The sequence below is a fragment of the Lolium perenne genome, chromosome 4, assembly GCF_019359855.2.
Source record: "Lolium perenne isolate Kyuss_39 chromosome 4, Kyuss_2.0, whole genome shotgun sequence".
NCBI lineage: Eukaryota > Viridiplantae > Streptophyta > Magnoliopsida > Poales > Poaceae > Lolium > Lolium perenne.
Genome location: NC_067247.2, coordinates 110,189,453 through 110,207,251, shown reverse-complemented (window position 1 = coordinate 110,207,251; position 17,799 = coordinate 110,189,453). Strand labels below are relative to the sequence as shown.

Genomic DNA, 17,799 nt, shown 5'->3' with positions numbered 1-17,799 from the left:
CCGCCTACTATGGAGGATAAGTTTAATTATGATTACAATATGCCTCCTATATTTGATGATGAGAATAATAATGATAGCTACTTTGTTGAATTTGCTCCCACTATTACTAATAAAATTGATTATGCTTATGTGGAGAGTAATGATACTTTTATGCATGTGAATAAGAATGATTTATGTGATACTTATATTGTTGAGTTTGTTCATGATGCCTTTGAAAGTTATTATGAGAGAGGAAAATATGGTTGTAGAAATTTTCATGTTACTAAAACACCTCTCTATATGCTGAAATTTTTGAAGTTACACTGGTTTTATCTTCCTATGCTTGTTACTTTGCTCTTCATGAACTTGTTTATTTACAAGATTCCTATGCATAAGAAGCATGTTAGACTTAAATGTGTTTTGAATTTGCTTCTTGATGCTCTCTTTTGCTTCAATTCTTATTTCTTATGTGAGCATCATTAAAATTGCTGAGCCCATCTTAATGGCTATAAAGAAAGAACTTCTTGGGAGATAACCCATGTGTTTATTTTACTACAGCACTTTTGTTTTATATTTGAGTCTTGGAAGTTGTTACTACTGTAGCAACCTCTCCTTATCTTTATTTTATTGCATTGTTGTGCCAAGTAAAGTCTTTGATAGCAAGGTTGATACTAGATTTGGATTACTACGCAGAAACAGATTTCTGTCTGTCACGAATTTGGGCAGGGTTCTCTGTAGGTAACTGAGAAAAATCTGCCAATTTACATGCGTGATCCTCAGATATGTACGCAACTTTCATTCAATTTGAGCTTTTTCATCTGAGCAAGTTAAGCGCCTCTGGAAAATTCGTCTTTACGGACTGTTCTGTTTTGACAGATTCTGCCTTTTATTTCGCATTGCCTCTTTTGCTATGTTGGATGGATTTCTTTGTTCCATTAACTTCTAGTAGCTTTGGGCAATGTCCAGAAGTGTTAAGAATGATTGTGTTATCTCTGAACATGTGAATTTTTGATTATGCACTAACCCTCTAATGAGTTTGTTTCGAGTTTGGTGTGGAGGAAGTTTTCAAGGGTCAAGAGAGGAGGATGATATAATATGATCAAGAAGAGTGAAAAGTCTAAGCTTGGGGATGCCCCCATGGTTCATCCCTGCATATTTCAAGAAGACTCAAGCGTCTAAGCTTGGGGATGCCCAAGGCAGCCCCTTCTTCATCGACAACTTATCAGGTTTCTTCTCTTGAAACTATATTTTTATTCAGTCACATCTTATGTGCTTTGCTTGAAGCGTCTGTTTGCTTTTATTTTTGTTTTTGTTTGAATAAAGTCGGATCCTAGCATTCTTTGTGTGGGAGAGAGACACGCTCCGCTGTTTCGTATGAACACATGTGTTCTTAGCTTTATTTCTAATGTTCATTGCGAAGGTTGAACTACTTCATTCATTGATATATGGTTGGAAACAGAAAATGCCACATGTGGTAAATGGTATAATGTCTTGAATAATTTGATACTTGGCAACTGTTGTGCTCATATAGATCATGTTTAAGCTCTTGCATCATGTACTTTGCACCTATTAATGAAGAACTACATAGAGCTTGTTAAAATTTGGTTTGCATGATTGGTCTCTCTAAGTCTAGATATTTTCTGGTTAAGGTGTTTGAACAACAAGGAGACGATGTAAAGTCTTATAATGCTTACAATATGTTTATATGTGAGTCTTGCTGCACCGTTTATACTTGGGTTTTCTTCAAACAACCTTGCTAGCCTAGCCTTGTATTGAGAGGAATTCTTCTCGTGCATCCAAATCCTTGAGCCAAAAACTATGCCATTTGTGTCCACCATACATACCTACTACATGGTATTTCCCGCCATTCCAAGCAAATACTTCATGTGCTACCTTTAAACAATTCAAAAGATAGTATCTCTTATTTGTGTCAATGTTTTATAGCTCATGAGGAAGTATGTGGTGTTTTATCTTTCGATCTTGTCATTTACTTCTGACAGACTTTCACAATGGACTAGTGGCTTCATCCGCTTATCCAATAATTTTGCAAAAAGAGCTGGCAATGGGGTTCCCAGCCCCAATTAATTAACTTGCATTAACAATTCTCTTCACATGTTTTGCTCTGATTCATCAGTAAGCAACTTAATTTTGCAAATAGACACTCCTTCATGGTATGTGATTGTTGGAAGGCACCCGAGGATTCGGTTAGCCATGGCTTGTGTAAGCAAAAGGTTGGGAGGAGTGTCATCTAAAAAATAAAAAAATAAAAAATAAACTAAAGTACATGTGTAAACAAAAGAGAAGAGGGATGATCTACCTTGCTGGTAGAGATAACGTCCTTCATGGGAGCCGCTCTTGAAAGTCTGGTTGATAAGGTAGTTAGAGTACCCATTACCATTCGTTGACAACAATAAACACCTCTCAAAACTTTATTTGTATGCTCTCTATATGATTTCAAAACTTAAAAAGCTCTAGCACATGATTTAATCCCTGCTTCCCTCTGCGAAGGGCCATTCTTTTACTTTATTGTTGACTCAGTTTACATACTTCTTTCTATCTTAGAAGCAAACACTTGTGTCAAATATGTGGATTGATTCTTACATGTTTACCTATTGCACTTGTTATATTGCTTTATGTTGACAACTATCCATGAGATATATATGTTACAAGTTGAAAGCAATTGCTGAAACTTAATCATCCTTTGTGTTGCTTCAATGCCTTCTACTTTGAATCTATTGCTTTATGAGTAACTCTTATGCAAGACTTATTGATGCTTGTCTCGAAAGTACTATTCATGAAAAGTCTTTGCTATATGATTCAGTTGTTTACTCATTGTCTTTACTATTGCTTTGAATCGCTGCATTCATCTCATATGCTTTACAATAATGTTGATTAAGATTATGTTGGTAGCATGTCACTTAAGAAATTATCATTGTTATCGTTTACCTACTCGAGGGCGAGTAGGAACTAAGCTTGGGGATGCTTGATACGTCTCAAACGTATCTATAATTTCTTATGTTCCATGCTTGTTTTATGACAATACCTACATGTTTTGTTCACACTTTATATCGTTTTTATGCATTTTCCGGAACTAACCTATTAACGAGATGCCGAAGTGCTAGTTCCTGTTTTCTGCTGTTTTTGGTTTCAGAAATCCTAGTAAGGAAATATTCTCGGAATCGGACGAAATCAATGCCCAGCATCCTATTTTTCCACGAAGCTTCCAGAACACCCGAGAGCCAGCAGAGGGGGGCAATAGGGCCACCAAATGACAGGGTGGCACGACCAGGGCCTGGGCCGGGCCCCCCTATTGTGTCACCGCCTCGTCAGCCCTCCGACTCCGCCTCTTCGCCTATTTAAGCCTCCTCGACCTAAAACCTCGAGTCGAAAAAGCCACGGTACGAGAAACCTTCCAGAGCTGCCGCCATCGCGAAGCCAAGATCTGGGGGACATGAGTCTGTGTTCCGGCACGCCGCCGGGACGGGGAAGTGCCCCCGGAAGGCTTCTTCATCGACATCACCGCCATCTCCATCAACACCACCGCCATATTCATCACCGATGCTGTCTCCTATGATGAGGAGGGAGTAGTTCTCCCTCGAGGCTAAGGGATGTACCGTAGCTATGTGGTTCATCTCTCTCCCATGTGATCTTTATGTGATCATGAGCTTTGTGATCTAGTTGAATATCATCTATGTGCTACTCTAGTGATGTTATTAAAGTAGTCTATTCCTCCTTCATGATGTAATGTGGACAGTGTGTGCATCATGTAGTACTTGGCGTAGGTTAGGATTGTGATCTCTTATAGATTGTGAAGTTAACTATTACTATGATGGTATTGATGTGATCTATTCCCCCTTTCATAGCTAATGTTGACAGGCGCATGCTATGTTAGTACTCGGTATAATTGCGTTGGTCTATCATGCACTCTAAGGTTATTTAAATATGAACATCGAATGTTGTGGAGCTTGTTAACTCCGGCATTGAGGTGATCTTGTAGCCCTACACAATGAATGATGTTTGTCATCCAACAAGAGAGTGTAGAGAAAGTAGTATTTGTTTATTCAGTTATGTGATCAATGTTGAGAGTGTCCACTAGTGAAAGTATGATCCCTAGGCCTTGTTTCCAAACATCGAATTTCCGTTTATTTACTGTTCTGTTGCATGTTTACTCGCTGCCATATTTTATTCAGATTACTATTGCTACTCATATACATCCATACAACTTGTATTTCACTATCTCTTCGCCGAACTAGTGCACCTATACATCTGACAAGTGTATTAGGTGTGTTGGGGACACAAGAGACTTCTTGTATCGTGATTGCAGGGTTGCTTGAGAGGGATATCTTTGACCTCTTCCTCCCCGAGTTCGATAAACCTTGGGTGATTCACTTAAGGGAAACTTGCTGCTGTTCTACAAACCTCTGCTCTTGGAGGCCCAACACTGTCTACAGGAATAGAAGCGTGCGTAGACATCAGAGGACTACTGCGACATGGTGTTGTCTCGTCACCCGGAGGTGGATGACCCCTTGAGCATTCCGATCGACGAGGAGTCGTTGGTCCTGTCGGGGCACGGGCGTTCGCATGGTCGTTTCCCCTTTCTGAATAAGGCGGTCAAGCCTACCCTAGCCACGAGCTACACGCGTCTCAAGCATACCCTCACCGCCGACAGCCCCCAGCCTCGTCCACGGCCTGCTCGTCCACCCGCCTACGATGTAAGTTTTCCTCATTTTGATCGTCTTTCCGGTTTTCCTTCCTACATGGCTAAGTGTTGACGAGATTCATTGTTTCTGAAATTGTAGCCTGAGTTCGAGGCGGCCTTCGAAGCCTGCAATGAAGCGTATCAGCAGGCCGCTGCCCAGTGGAATAGGCAGAATACGGCCTACATGGCGTATATAGGAGTAAGTCTGAATCTTTCTTCTCGCAAGTAGATGACAAGTCTCAGTTTGATGCTTTATTTCTGCAAAGCCTAACTTGTAACCTATCTTGCAGGAAATGATGATTTCTATGTCTACTGGTACACCGCCACCGGCTCGAGTTACCGTGGTGGGGGACATGCCTATCATGCCATCGAGGGCAGCTTTCGCTGCGACTTACTACAGATCCACACCGGAGGTAAGTTCTTTGCCAAACCGGTAGTTACCACTTCCCTTTGCATCGCAAGTTGCTAACATGTAGGGAACACGTAGGGAACGAGATGCTCCGGGAACCAGGCCTCGCCGGGTGGGCGCGAGGTCACACCGGTTCATGAAGGTGGTCGGTCTGCTGGTGCCTCTCCTTCGACTACTCCTGGGACTACTCCCGGTGCCTCTCCGTCGACTTCTCCTGGGCGTAGCACCGGTCCTTCTCCAGGTGGTTCTTCTGCAGCTTCTACCGGAGCGCAACCCCGGGCTGCTCGTTTCGCCAACGATAAGGGCGGACACACCCCGCCCGGGTCCTTCCTCCGCTAGTCAGCTTAGAACTAGGGTTTGCTTGCTACTACTATGTATTTGGATGATATGGCACTCTCCGCTCTCCGCTTGTATGCTATTATGTGCACCATGTATGGTATTATGTGGATTATATGATATTTATGTGAATTATGGCGAATTTGGTCGATTTTGGATGAATTGGACCTGCTGAATTGCATTGCAATTGAATTGGAACAGGATTATGTGAATTGCATTGCAACTGAATTGGAACAGCAAAAAAAATGGCAGGCATACGCCGAGGGGGTTGCCGTCGGCATAGACCCTGGCGTAGGGCCATATGGTCAGGTCTATGCCGAGGGGGTTGCCCTCGGCGTAGACCACCGCACCAGGTCGCGCCACGTGTCCATGCATACGCCGAGGGGGTGGGCCGTCGGCGTCTCCGTGCGCGTGTCCATGCATGGATCATGCATACGCCGAGGGGGTGGGCCGTCGGCGTCTCCGTGCGCCACGTCGCCGGCCGTCTCTCTACGCCGAGGGGGTGGGCCGTCGGCGTCTCCGGCCGCTCCGTTAACGTCGACGGCGCGCCGCCACGCTACGCCGACGGCGTCAACGCCGAGGGTCTTCTCCACCGTCGGCATAGAGCGAAGACGCCGACGGCTACTGCTACACCGAGGGCAAGCCGGGCTACGCCGAGAGACCTGGACGCCGACGAGGTACGCCGAAGGCTGCCGTCGGCGTAGCCTACGCCGAGGGCCAAGCGTGGCTACGCCGAGAGCAGCCGGCCATCGGCGTAGAGCTCCATTCCTGTAGTGCTCCCACCCAATCAACGAACCCCGTTTCTTCCTCAACGGTGTGAAGCAAGAGCCGCCGAAGGTGTCGACGGCGGCGTGCGGCACGGTGGTCTCGACCAATGAAACCCGGCCTAGCTGACACGTGCAAAGGCGGTGAAGGAGGGAGCGCAAAATTGACCAAACCTTTGAGAGATGGGTAAGGGTCGGGACATGCCGGACTCAGCTGGGAAGGAGGAGGAGACGGGGACGACTCGTGAAGTCGTGTGAGGCGCATGGGGAATCGGGGCGAGTGTGGAGCCAATGGAGCGGTGTGGTGATGTTCCTACTGCGCGGAAATATACTTTTGAGTGACCCATAAAACAACACTCTTTCTATTTTTCAGCTAGCTGAAATCACAATTCGTTTGTCAGATCGCTGGTCGCTCATTCCGCTCGGTGCCGCGAATCTTGTCGCGCGGTCGCCCTCACACCGGTAGTGTCTAGTTTTCTTTATGATCCCGGTTTTTTTAAAGTTGGTTCAGTTTTTTTCTCCTGGTTTTCACACCTCTAGCTATACTCATTTTCCTTTCCCCCTTTTCTCTGTCAGGGGAGAGCGAGTTGCAGGCGATGGGGGAGTCGGTGCCTCGGGGGTGATGGTCTCCCCAACGGCAGAGGGCTTTGATTCACCTGTGGTAGGGTGAAATCGGTGAAGGCCAACAGAGCCAGGAGTCGGGTGTAGTCCGCTCGTTCTCCTCCCTGTGTTTTGGTCGCTCTCTGGCTGCGAGATAATGGGCTTGCGCGGAGGTAGAGGATTTGGATTCCTCCATGTCCATGGCAAAGCTTCTAGCAAGCGACCCCCGTTTCGAGGTGGCGGTAGGAGGCTGCGTCCCCGGCGGGGCGAGTATCTTTTCTTCATTCGTTACTCTCCTTCTAGCTATATGTGCGCCTTGGCATCGTAGCCTTTGTAGGATTGCACACAGTGGCGGAGCAACAGGGTGGAAGGGTGGGGCTGGCCCCACCCTAAGATTTGGCCCAGCCCATATATCTTATATAGAAAAAAATAAAAAAATAAATATAAAAGCTCATCTAAGTAAGGTCTGCCGCACCCTAAGACTGCTCATAGTGGGAGTAACATAGCTAGTAACATCACACATATCAAGGTATTTTGGTGACATGACATACCCATAAATGAAGAAAGAGAGTGAGGTGGTAACTAGCTATGTTACCATAACATCACACACCCCAAAGCAAGATGAGTCTCAACATAATAAATGATACAATGCATGACACCACATATAAGGCTGGTCATAGTGGGGAGTAACTTAGACTAGTAACATATGTCATGTTAGTAGTCTAGTTACTACCTTCATAGTGGGTAGTAACTTATATGTGGTATCATGCATTGTGTCATTTACTATGTTGTAGACTCATTTTGCCTTGGAGTGTGTGATGTTATGGTAACATAGCTAGTTACCACCTTACTCTCTTTCTTCATTTATTGGCATGCCATGTCACCAAAATACCTTGAGATGTGTGATGTTACTAGCTATGTTACTCCCACTATGAGCAGTCTAAGTTACTACCCACTATGAAGGTAGTAACCTAGACTAGTAACATGGCATATATTACTAGTCTAAGTTACTCCCCACTACGATCAGCCTAACAAAATTTGCTGGATTCGCCACATTGGATCTAGTTTTTTCGTTGTTCTTAGGTGGGGGCGGGGGCAACCCGAATAGATGGACTGGGATATGTTTTTGAGAGGCGGTTCTCATCTATGTGCCCCCGTGGTACTTTCCCCCAAATTTTCCACCGTATTTTTAGGCTACGTAGCTTTTCGACTTTGATGGTGAAGTCGGAGCTGAATGCTACAATCCTACACATAGAGTAGCACTATTTATCATGCTTAGGATCATAATTCAGTGAACTACCCATTTTTAGGATAATTTTTTTTATCTGAATCGAAGCATTAGATAAGCTGCATAACTAGGATTGACAAATATTTTTCATTGATTCCACTGTTACTTTAGTCACTAGAATGGTAATTTATTGTGTGTAGAGATCATATGAGGGTTTAGGCAGCCCATTTTGCATTTTTGAACTGAATTTATGTAGTCATGAATAGTCTGAATAGATTCAGTGTTTTCTATTTCCGATGTTAGGGCATCCCAGCGGCGCGAGGCAAACGGACGCTGAGCGACCGTTTTCGTCCGCCGTGACCGGAAATGCGTCTAGAAGCACCTCCAGCGGGGCGACGCAAAATGACCGGGCCGTCCGCGGAGACGCAAACCTGGCCCAAATATGCGCCTCAGATGCGTCTTTGCCTGCGCGGACGCGCAAAGTGTCCGCTCGCGTCTGGCGGACGTTTCGTCGGGCCCTCCTGGCAGCGACCCTGCGTCGATGCGTCTTCTCAAACGCGACAGCGACCGGCGCCGCTGCGTCGCTTCGGCAGTCTGCGCCACCTTAATGGCGATGCCTCGGCTACCGAGCGGTCGCAGCCCACCTCCGCCAACCACGTTAATGGCGTCGCCACGCGTCCCGCGGTCACCGCATGCCTCTGGCCTATATAAAGGGGGCGCGCGTTCTTCTTCCTCATCCACTCCTCCAAAGAAACCCTAGCCGCCACAAAGCTCCACCGTAGCGCCGCCTAGGTGTTCCTGCGACGCAGCCAGGCCCGCGAAGAAGTCCATGGCGCGTCCTGGTGGCCGGCGAGGCGGTCGAGGCCGCGGCCCTGGGCGCCCCCGGGGACGGGGCAGGGGCCTCCGTGGTGGAGCAGCTACGGCCCCACGCTCGCCGTGGTGGCGCTCGAGCCCGGCTGCCAGCTCACGTTCCTCTACGAGGGGGACGGCGAGATGATCGTCAAGGTGTTCGATGACACGGCCTGCTGCAGACACTACCACACCGGCGAATCCGGCTCGGACACCAATTGTTAGAACTTAGAGTGTTCTTTCTTTGCAGCGAATCGGCTACGGGCCAGACGAAGCCAGTAGTGGAAGGTTTCTGTCTGTTCTTCCTCGGTAGAACCAACAAGGGCACCGTCATGCCTCCCACTGGATTTTCCAGTTTGGGTGACTGGGTGTGCGCTCGAATGTTCTTTGTTGGCAGCGAACATACGGAAATCAACACAACTGGTTTCTATTTTTAAAATATTTATATTTGTGTCAACCATGGTTTAAACTATGTATTATTTGTGTAAACCATGTTCCAAACTATGTATTAGTTTGTGTAAAATAATCTTCCAATTTGTAATATTTGGAACTATGTTCAAATGGAAAAGAGAAAAACAAAAAAAAATGCGTCGGGCCGCTGGAGCCACCCCCAGACGCAAACGGACGCGCGGACGAAAACGGCCACGCTGCACGACGCAAACGGACGCGTGCGAACAATAAAATACGTCGCACCGCTGAAGATGCCCTTAGTGGTAGGGCTGTTAGTGGCTGGCAAATGGACTGGACAGAAGGAGAGTAGATTCAGAAATAGCGAGGTGGTTGCTGGTGCTGCTGAGTTTTGTACTTGTTAACGCTGGTCCTCCGTTACGGACGGCCAGATCGGCATGGTACTCCACCCAATAGTTTCAGAGTACAGGGTACCGTAAAATTCCTCTTTTTCTTAGTTTTACAGTAGGAGCTTGTCATGTGGGGGAAGCACTACTCACGTCGTGCCAAGCTAAAGGCTGGTGCAGTAGAAGAGTCCTAATTAGATTAGCTTTCCTTCAGATTTGTTTAGTTTACTTTATTCTCAAGTCATTTAGTTTTGGAAAGTCATGTAATAGGAAAGATTTGAGTCCTAGTACGTATCTGTTAGGGGCCAGCTATTTATAAAGCTTGGCGATCACCTCTGTTGGGGATATCGAATAATAAACACAGAAAAGGGAGTTTACCTCCGCAGCCTTATCTCTTCTTCCTCGGCGCAACGGCGCCGAAGCCCAAACCCCCTCGCCCTCGACCTCCCACGTCTCATAGCTACCCTCTCAGAAACTTAGCACGTGACAACTTGGTATCAGACGGTCAGATCCTCGGCTCTGCATCCGCTGCGATGGGTTCCCCTATTATCCTTGCTGACATGAAGAAGCTTCTGGAGGAGACCCTGGACGCCAAGCTGGACCTCAAGCTAGGGCAGATGGAGACCGATATCAACAGCCTCAAGGAACAAGCAACGGCCCAGCAATTGGCCATTGCACGTTTGGAAAACTCTGTTTTGTCAAGTGGCCCAGGCAAAGCAGGGGTTGAGCATGATAATGCACCCAGCTCCCAGGATGGTGATCGCACCAAGATCAAGGCAGGCGGCGCCATGCCAAAATTTCACAAACTGGAATTCCCAGTCTATGACGGCAAGGAGGATCCACTGCCCTGGTTGACTCGCGTTGAGCAATTTTTTACGGGGCAAGGGACAGCAGATGACGGCAGAACTTGGCTTGCCTCATACCATCTAACAGGCAAGGCGATTCTGTGGTACCGCGAGCTGGTCACTGAGCGCGGTAGTGAACCCCCCTGGGACGATTTCACCAAGGCACTCAACAAGCGCTTTGGCCCAAGGATTCAACGGACACAACTGGGCGGCATAAAAAATCTGCGTCAGCTCGGTTCAGTGGACGAATATGAGGATAAATTCCTTACCCTTGTCGCTCGCTGTTGTGACCTGACAACAATGCATAAGGTCGAGCTCTTTGTCGCCGGCCTGCGCAATCCCATCCGCACTGACGTCGGCCTCCAGTACCCGACGACCTTAGAAGAAGCCATGGAGCACGCCCGTGCCTATGAACAACGCACCATGCCAGATGAGGATGGTTGGGACGCTGAACCGGCACTGATAGGATGGTCTGGTTTATTCAACAAAATTGGTATCAGAACCAGAGCCAGGCCATGTCGTCGACGTGAGCCGCCAGGCATATCGGCTTCACGATTTGCAGCTGCACAATGTACAGCCTGTTCCGCGCCCTTTGCACCTTTGCGATCAGCTTGCGTTCCGTCTCGCGGATGGTCATGAAGCCATGCTCGACGTGCGTGGGGCAGCTGATCTCGTCAAGCTGCCCAATACTCACGATATTGTGGTCCCTAACCTCAAGATCTCACTGGAGAAGCTCAAGAACAGAGAAGGCAAAGCTCGAACGAGAGAGAGAGTTTGCGTTGCGCTCAACAACTTGCGACTTTTCTGATTGTATTTCCTTTCTCTTATTCTGATTACAAAGCACACGATCTGTGATCCACTACGTCCGTGCCATCCCACGAACGGACCAAGTCATGCGTAAGAAGCGGTCCGAGTTTGTTAAGCAAAACGAGGAGCGTCTACTGTCTAAACTGACGAAAAACAGGAAAATTCAGAAAGCAGTAAGCCCTAAGCTGCGTCTGGTTTATTCAACATCCAGCCGCACCATAACTCTCCAAAACCTCGCGCCCTAAGAATGCGATCAAGGGCTTCCCAGTCCACAGAATCAAATGCCTTCCGGAAATCCAGCTTTAGGACAATCGTGGGGGCACGGCGCTTGTGGCAGCATTGAACCAGTTCCGCAGCGTACGCGAAGTTGTCAGTAATGTTCCTGCCGCGGATAAAGCCGGACTGGTCAATGGACACCAGCGACGGAATTAGGGGCTGGATTCTTCGAGTGAGCAGCTTACAGAGAATTTTCACGGCTGTTCCTTGCAGGGAGATCGGCCTAAACCCATCGGCAGTAACCACGTCGTCACGTTTGGGTTGCAGAGCCATGTATGCTTGGTTGATAGGCTGCAAGTTGGTGGCTCTGGAGTGGAACGATGCAAGCAGATCAGACATGTCCTCTTTGATAACCGGCCAGAAGTGCTTGAAAAAACCAGGGCTGAAGCCGTCCGAACCGGGAGAAGCATCCGTCCGCATCCGCGCGAGGGCTGCATGCGCTTCCTCAATGGAGAAAGGCAGCTCCAGCGCTGCCAATGCGGGCATGGGCGTGTACATGGACTCGACGTTGAAGTCGAAGGATGTCTGGACGCGCGAGCCCATGAGCGAGGAGTAGTACCCAGTGAGGACGGCTTCTTTTTGATGATGGGTGTAGACAGGCGCACCGCGGTCGTGGAGGACGCGGATGGAGTTTTTGCGGAGGCGAGCGGAGGCACATGCATGGAAAAAACGAGTGTTTTCATCCCCCAGCCGGCAGTACCGGATGGAGTATCGCTGGCGCCAGTAGAGGGACTTGGACTTCAAATGACGCGAGAGCTGTTCCTTGATCAGAGAACGCAACAGCGCTTCAGCTGCCGATAGCCAGCGGCACTCCTCGAGCCGATCCAGGAGTTGGATGGCCGCACGACAAGCAGCGATGACTTCATCGGGTTTCTTCCGCGAACGCGCCCATTTCTTTGATTCCGCCCGAACCCACTTGAGTTTCTTGGCCAGACGAGCAGCAGGGTCAGTGAGCTGGTTGCAGCGGCGGCCCCAAACATGGCCAAGCAGGGAGCAAAACCCAGCATCGAGTGCCCAGCCTTTCTCGTAACGAAAGACAGCTGGAGTAGGGATTTTCGACGTCGCTGACACGACGACACTACAGGAATCGGCGGGTACGCCGACGGCCGGCTGCCCTCGGCGTAGCCATGCCTTGCCCTCGGCGTAGGCTACGCCGACGGCAGCCCTCGGCGTACGTCGTCGGCGTCTGGGTCCCTCGGCACAGACGTGTCCACCGTCGGCGTAGGCATGGCCGTCGGCGTACACCACCTACGCTGAGGACCATGCTCACCGTCGGCGTACGCACCGTCGGCGTAAGCTCGCCGGCGTGCCGTCGCCGTTAACGGCGCGATGCCATACGCCGAGGGCATCCCCCTCGGCATAGAGAGCCACCAGAGGCGACGTGGCGCAGCGTGGCGGGCCGTAGCCAGGAGCTACGCCGAGGGCAACCCCCTCGGCATATGCATGGCCCATGCAGGCCACGTGGAGCGACGAGGTGCGGCCAGGTGAGGTGGCCTATGCCGACGGCAATGCCCTCGGCATAGGCTCGACCATATGGTCATGCCAGGGCCCTATGCCGACGGCATTGCCCTCGGCGTATGCCCTACCATTTGGTTTTTTCGATTTAAATTGGGTTCCAATTCATCTAAATTCAGTTCAGCAGGTCCAATACATCCAAATACATCCAAATACATCCAAATTCATCCAAATTCACCATAATTCACATAAATAGCATGAAATCCACATAGTAGCATCCAAATACATCCAAAATCACCATAATTCACATAAATAGCATGAAATCCACATAGTAGCATACATGGTGCATGTAATAGCATACAAGAGGAGAGTGCCATGTCATCCAATACATAGTAGTAGGTAGCACATGATGGCAAGCAAGAAGCCCGGTGCCGACTAGCGGAGGAAGGACCCGGGCGGGGTGTGTCCGCCCACATCGTTGGCGAAACGAGCAGCCCGGGGTTTCGCTCCGGTAGAAGCTGCAGAAGAACCACCTGGAGAAGGACCGGTAGCATGCCCAGGAGAAGTCGACGGAGAGGCACCGGGAGTAGTCCCAGGAGTAGTCGACGGAGAGGCACCAGCAGAACGCCCAGGAGACCGACCACCTTCATGAACCGGTGTGACCTCGCGCCCACCCGGCGATGCCTGGTTCCCGGACCATCCCGTTCCCTACGTGTTCCCTACATGTTAGCAACTTGCGAGGCAAAGGAAAGTGGTAACTACCGGTTTGGCAAAGAACTTACCTCCGGTGTGGATCCGTAGTAAGTCGCAGCGAAAGCTGCCTTCGATGGCATGATAGGCATGTCCCCCGCCACGGTAACTCGAGCCGGTGGCGGTGTACCAGTAGACATAGAGATCATCATTTCCTGCAAGATAGGTTACAAGTTAGGCTTTGCAGAAATAAAGCATCAAACTGAGACTTGTCATCTACTTGCGCGAGAAGAAAGATTCAGACTTACTGATATATACGTCATATAGGCCGTATTCTGCCTATTCCACTGGGCAGCGGCCTGCTGATACGCTTCATTGCAGGCTTCGAAGGCCGCCTCGAAGTCAGGCTACAATTTCAGAAACAATGAATCTCGTAAACACTTAGCCATGTAGGAAGGAAAACCGGAAAGAGGATGAAAATGAGGAAAACTTACATCGTAGGCGGGTGGACGAGCAGGCCGTGGACGAGGCTGGGGGCTGTCGGCGGTGAGGGTATGCTTGAGACGCGTGTAGCTCGTGGAGTGGGTAGGCTTGACCGCCTTATTCAGCCAAGGGAAACGGCCATGCGGACGCCCGTGCCCCGACAGGACCAACGACTCCTCGTCGACCGGAATGCTCAAGGGGTCATCCACCTCGGGGTGACGAGACTTGACCATGTCGCAGTAGTCCTCCTTGGCGGCCTTGGCATTGCCGTAGTACTGTGGCTGAGGCAATGCGGGATTGGGCTTCTGCTTCGTCCGCATCATGTCATATATCTGGGCATCATGAAGCACCACCCCAGGTGGTGCCTCGGCCACCTGCATCGCGAAAAGAAAAGTTAAGCGTACCACAAATGAGACATGGCGGGAAATGAATGAAGGTCGTTCCATGTATATACATACCTTTTTCCCCTTGAAGCGGGTGTAGTCGCGGTTTCCCGCGCAGTGTGTGCCACCGGTGCCTCGGTTCTCCATGTTACGCCTCGACACGGCTGCAAACTCCTCGTCCTGCCTGAGCCACCTCGCCCTAATCAGCTCCTCCCATGCCTCCCTATGCTGCTCGGCCCACTCGGGACAAACCTGAAAACGCAATACTCAGCTCAAGATAATTCAATGAAAACTTAGCAGCAATGTAGAATCTCATTGACATTTTACTCACCGACATGTACTCCTCAATGGTCATTGCCAGCAACTGTAATTGGCATTGGACATACCATATGGATTGAAGCCATCTGTTGCTATCGCAATTTTGACATTCCGAGCCTCGGCTGCCTTAAGGCGGTGTTTTGTATCGAAGTTCTTCCATGCCGTACCATCGGATGGATGTCCCATCTTCAACTTCTTGTTTTTGTCCACGAATCTCTTCCCATACTTGTGCCACGTCATCTGTTTGGCTGTCTCCTCGTGCATGTAAAGCCGCTGGATCCTTTTTATGAATGGGAGATATCGAAGAATCGACTTTGCGGTGCTTGACTGCCTCACCTGACCATCCTTTCCCGTTACCTCTTCATACCTAGACTGCTTACAGATGGGACAGTACTTGTCCTCCGCATACTGTCTCCAAAATAGAACGCAGCCTTTCGGACAACAGTCTATCCTTTGATAATCCATGTTGAGGTCCTTCATAATTCTCCTCGTCGCGTGCAGGCTTTGAGGCAGACAATGATCTTTGGGCAACATGTTACCAGTTGTTTTCAGACTTGCTTCAAAGCCCTCACGGGTGGTGTTGTACCGGGTCTTGTCGGCTAGACATTGGGAGATGGCATCGAGCTGAGAAATCGCGGCGCCCTCGTACAGAGGCCTCTTAGCCGCGGCAATCATATCATAGAAGGCCTTCGCGGTTGGCTCTGGTTCCTCCGGTTCTCGCGGCGCCTCCGGTTCTGGCGGCGCCTCCGGTTCTGGCGGCGAATCCGGGACATCGGCATGGACGAGATCATCTAGAAAGTCTCTAATTCCATCGTACGCATTGCCATTGAGCCGCTGCCGCATCACCTCACCTCTGTCACGTTCGCGCTCATCAAAGTCGATTTCCGTGACGTACCCATGCATATACCCATATTGCAGAAGGTGTCTATACATTTCATCCTTCCCACGACGTTGACGCTTCACGCAGCGAACACAGGGGCAAAGTGCCCGAACCAGCCCCTTTGTACCACGCGCTAACTCATTCACTAGAAAATGGGTCTTCCTTGTCCACTCATCTGTTTTCTCAGTCGCACTAACACGCTCATTGTACATCCATCCATTATCAGCCATCCTCTGCTTTATTGGGAGCCAAACCACAGACATAGCATTTATATCAAATAGGAAATTAAATGCATCATATTTTTATTTATTTTACCGGGCGAAACGCATGCATCAACCTACATCTCTACTAGGTGGGCTCCTAGCAGCCGCCGGATCCGTAGTTGGCTACGTTCTCCATGCTCTACCCCGGTCCAAGTCAGAATTTCGGCAGCACCTCCCCGCTGCTCTCCCGATACACGTCTCGGCAAAAAGCCGAGAGGATGTGCATCCGGAGAACAACGGGGAGGCGCCGCCGAAATCCTGACTCGGACCGGAGTAGAACATGGAAAACGTAGACAACTACGCATCCGCCGACTGTCCCGTAAATGCCGCAAGCGTTACGGTTCAAAATATGCGGACCACTAATGCATATTTATCCGCGTAACGCTTGCGGACGGGAAGTGACACCTAGGTTACGCAACTGGACTTGGAAAATGAATCTAGTGACATAAGAAAATGCGGAGAAGGGGAGGCGATGTTTTAGCTCACCCTCGGCGGACGGAGAGAATCACGGACACGGCGACAAGGAGGTCACGACGGGGCGGTCACGACGGGCCGGTCACGAGGTCGGCGGTCACGACGGCACCTATTTGCATTCAATAAAAAAACAAATTATTTCACATTTCACATTTTCTATTTGTATTTCTATTTCACATTTTCCATTTTCACATTTCACATCTATTTTCAAATTTCACAAACATTTGACATTTCACAAACATTTTCTATTTTCACATTCTACAAACATTTTGTATTTTCACATTTCACAAACATTTCCTATTTGTATTTCTAAGTAGCATACAATACAAGAAATAAAAGTTACAAAAAATGAAAAAAAATGCAAATACACATACCCTAAATGGAGGCAGGGGGCGGCGTCGGGGAGGTAGGGGCGGCGGGGACGACGGGGGTGGCGGCGGCGCAGGGGGCGGCGGCGCGCAGGCCGGCGGCGCGAGTCTGGGCCGGCGACGCGGCGAAGGGGGAGGCGCGGGTGGCGGCGTGGAGGCAGCGGGCGGCGGCGTGCGGCAGGGCCGGCGGCGCGCGCAGGGCGGGCGGCGCGCAGGGCCGGCGGCGGCGAAGGGGAGGCGCGGGTGGCGGCGTGGAAGGCGATGGGCGGCGCGGCGTGCGGGGAAGTGGAGGCGCGGGCGGGGAAGTGGAGGCGCGGGCGGGTGGGTGGCTCGGCGGGTCCGGCTCGACCCGCTCAAGTCATACCCTAGCCTATATGCCGAGGGCCGGTTATACGCCGAGGGCAGCCCTCGGCATAGCCCCATTTTTTATTTTTTCAATTTATTTTCTGTTTTAAATTTTGTTAATGTCAATTATATTTATAAAATATATTAATATAGGTCCATGCTTAGTTGTTTCAATCTTCTACATTCCCAAGCTATGCGTATAATTTTTTTACCATATCTTAACTTAATATCTCCGGTGTAGACGAGACCCTGATTCGCGAGCCCCGCAGATCTACCCCCTTTGACTGGCCTCCAAAAACAGTTGACCCATGGACTTTTCTCTTACTTTGTGTTTTGTTAGGTCATTGTATCATGTAGTATCAATAATTACCCTATCTTACATCAATATTCCCTCCGGTAGACGAAACCCTAATCTGGGAGCCCCGCAGATCTACCCCTTTGACCGGCCTCCGATAACAGCTGACCCATGGAGTTTTCTCTTCCTTTGTGTTGTGTTAGGTCATCGGAACATTTAGTATCATCCCATATGATCTCAAGCTTCTCTTCGGTTCACG

The 17,799-nt window shown here is 49.4% G+C and overlaps 1 protein-coding gene across 1 annotated transcript; it reads right to left on the bottom strand.

Annotated features, from left to right (window-relative positions):
- Window positions 1-13,203: 13,203 nt before the first annotated feature.
- Window positions 13,204-14,949, bottom strand: LOC139830891 (uncharacterized). Its single transcript, XM_071819661.1, has 6 exons — window positions 14,929-14,949; window positions 14,673-14,849; window positions 14,226-14,588; window positions 14,040-14,138; window positions 13,824-13,946; window positions 13,204-13,749 (listed from the first exon to the last, which is right to left on the bottom strand). The coding sequence occupies exons 1-6, from the start codon at window positions 14,932-14,934 to the stop codon at window positions 13,477-13,479; spliced, it is 1,041 nt and encodes a 346-aa protein (XP_071675762.1). The 5' UTR covers window positions 14,935-14,949; the 3' UTR covers window positions 13,204-13,476.
- Window positions 14,950-17,799: the final 2,850 nt, after the last annotated feature.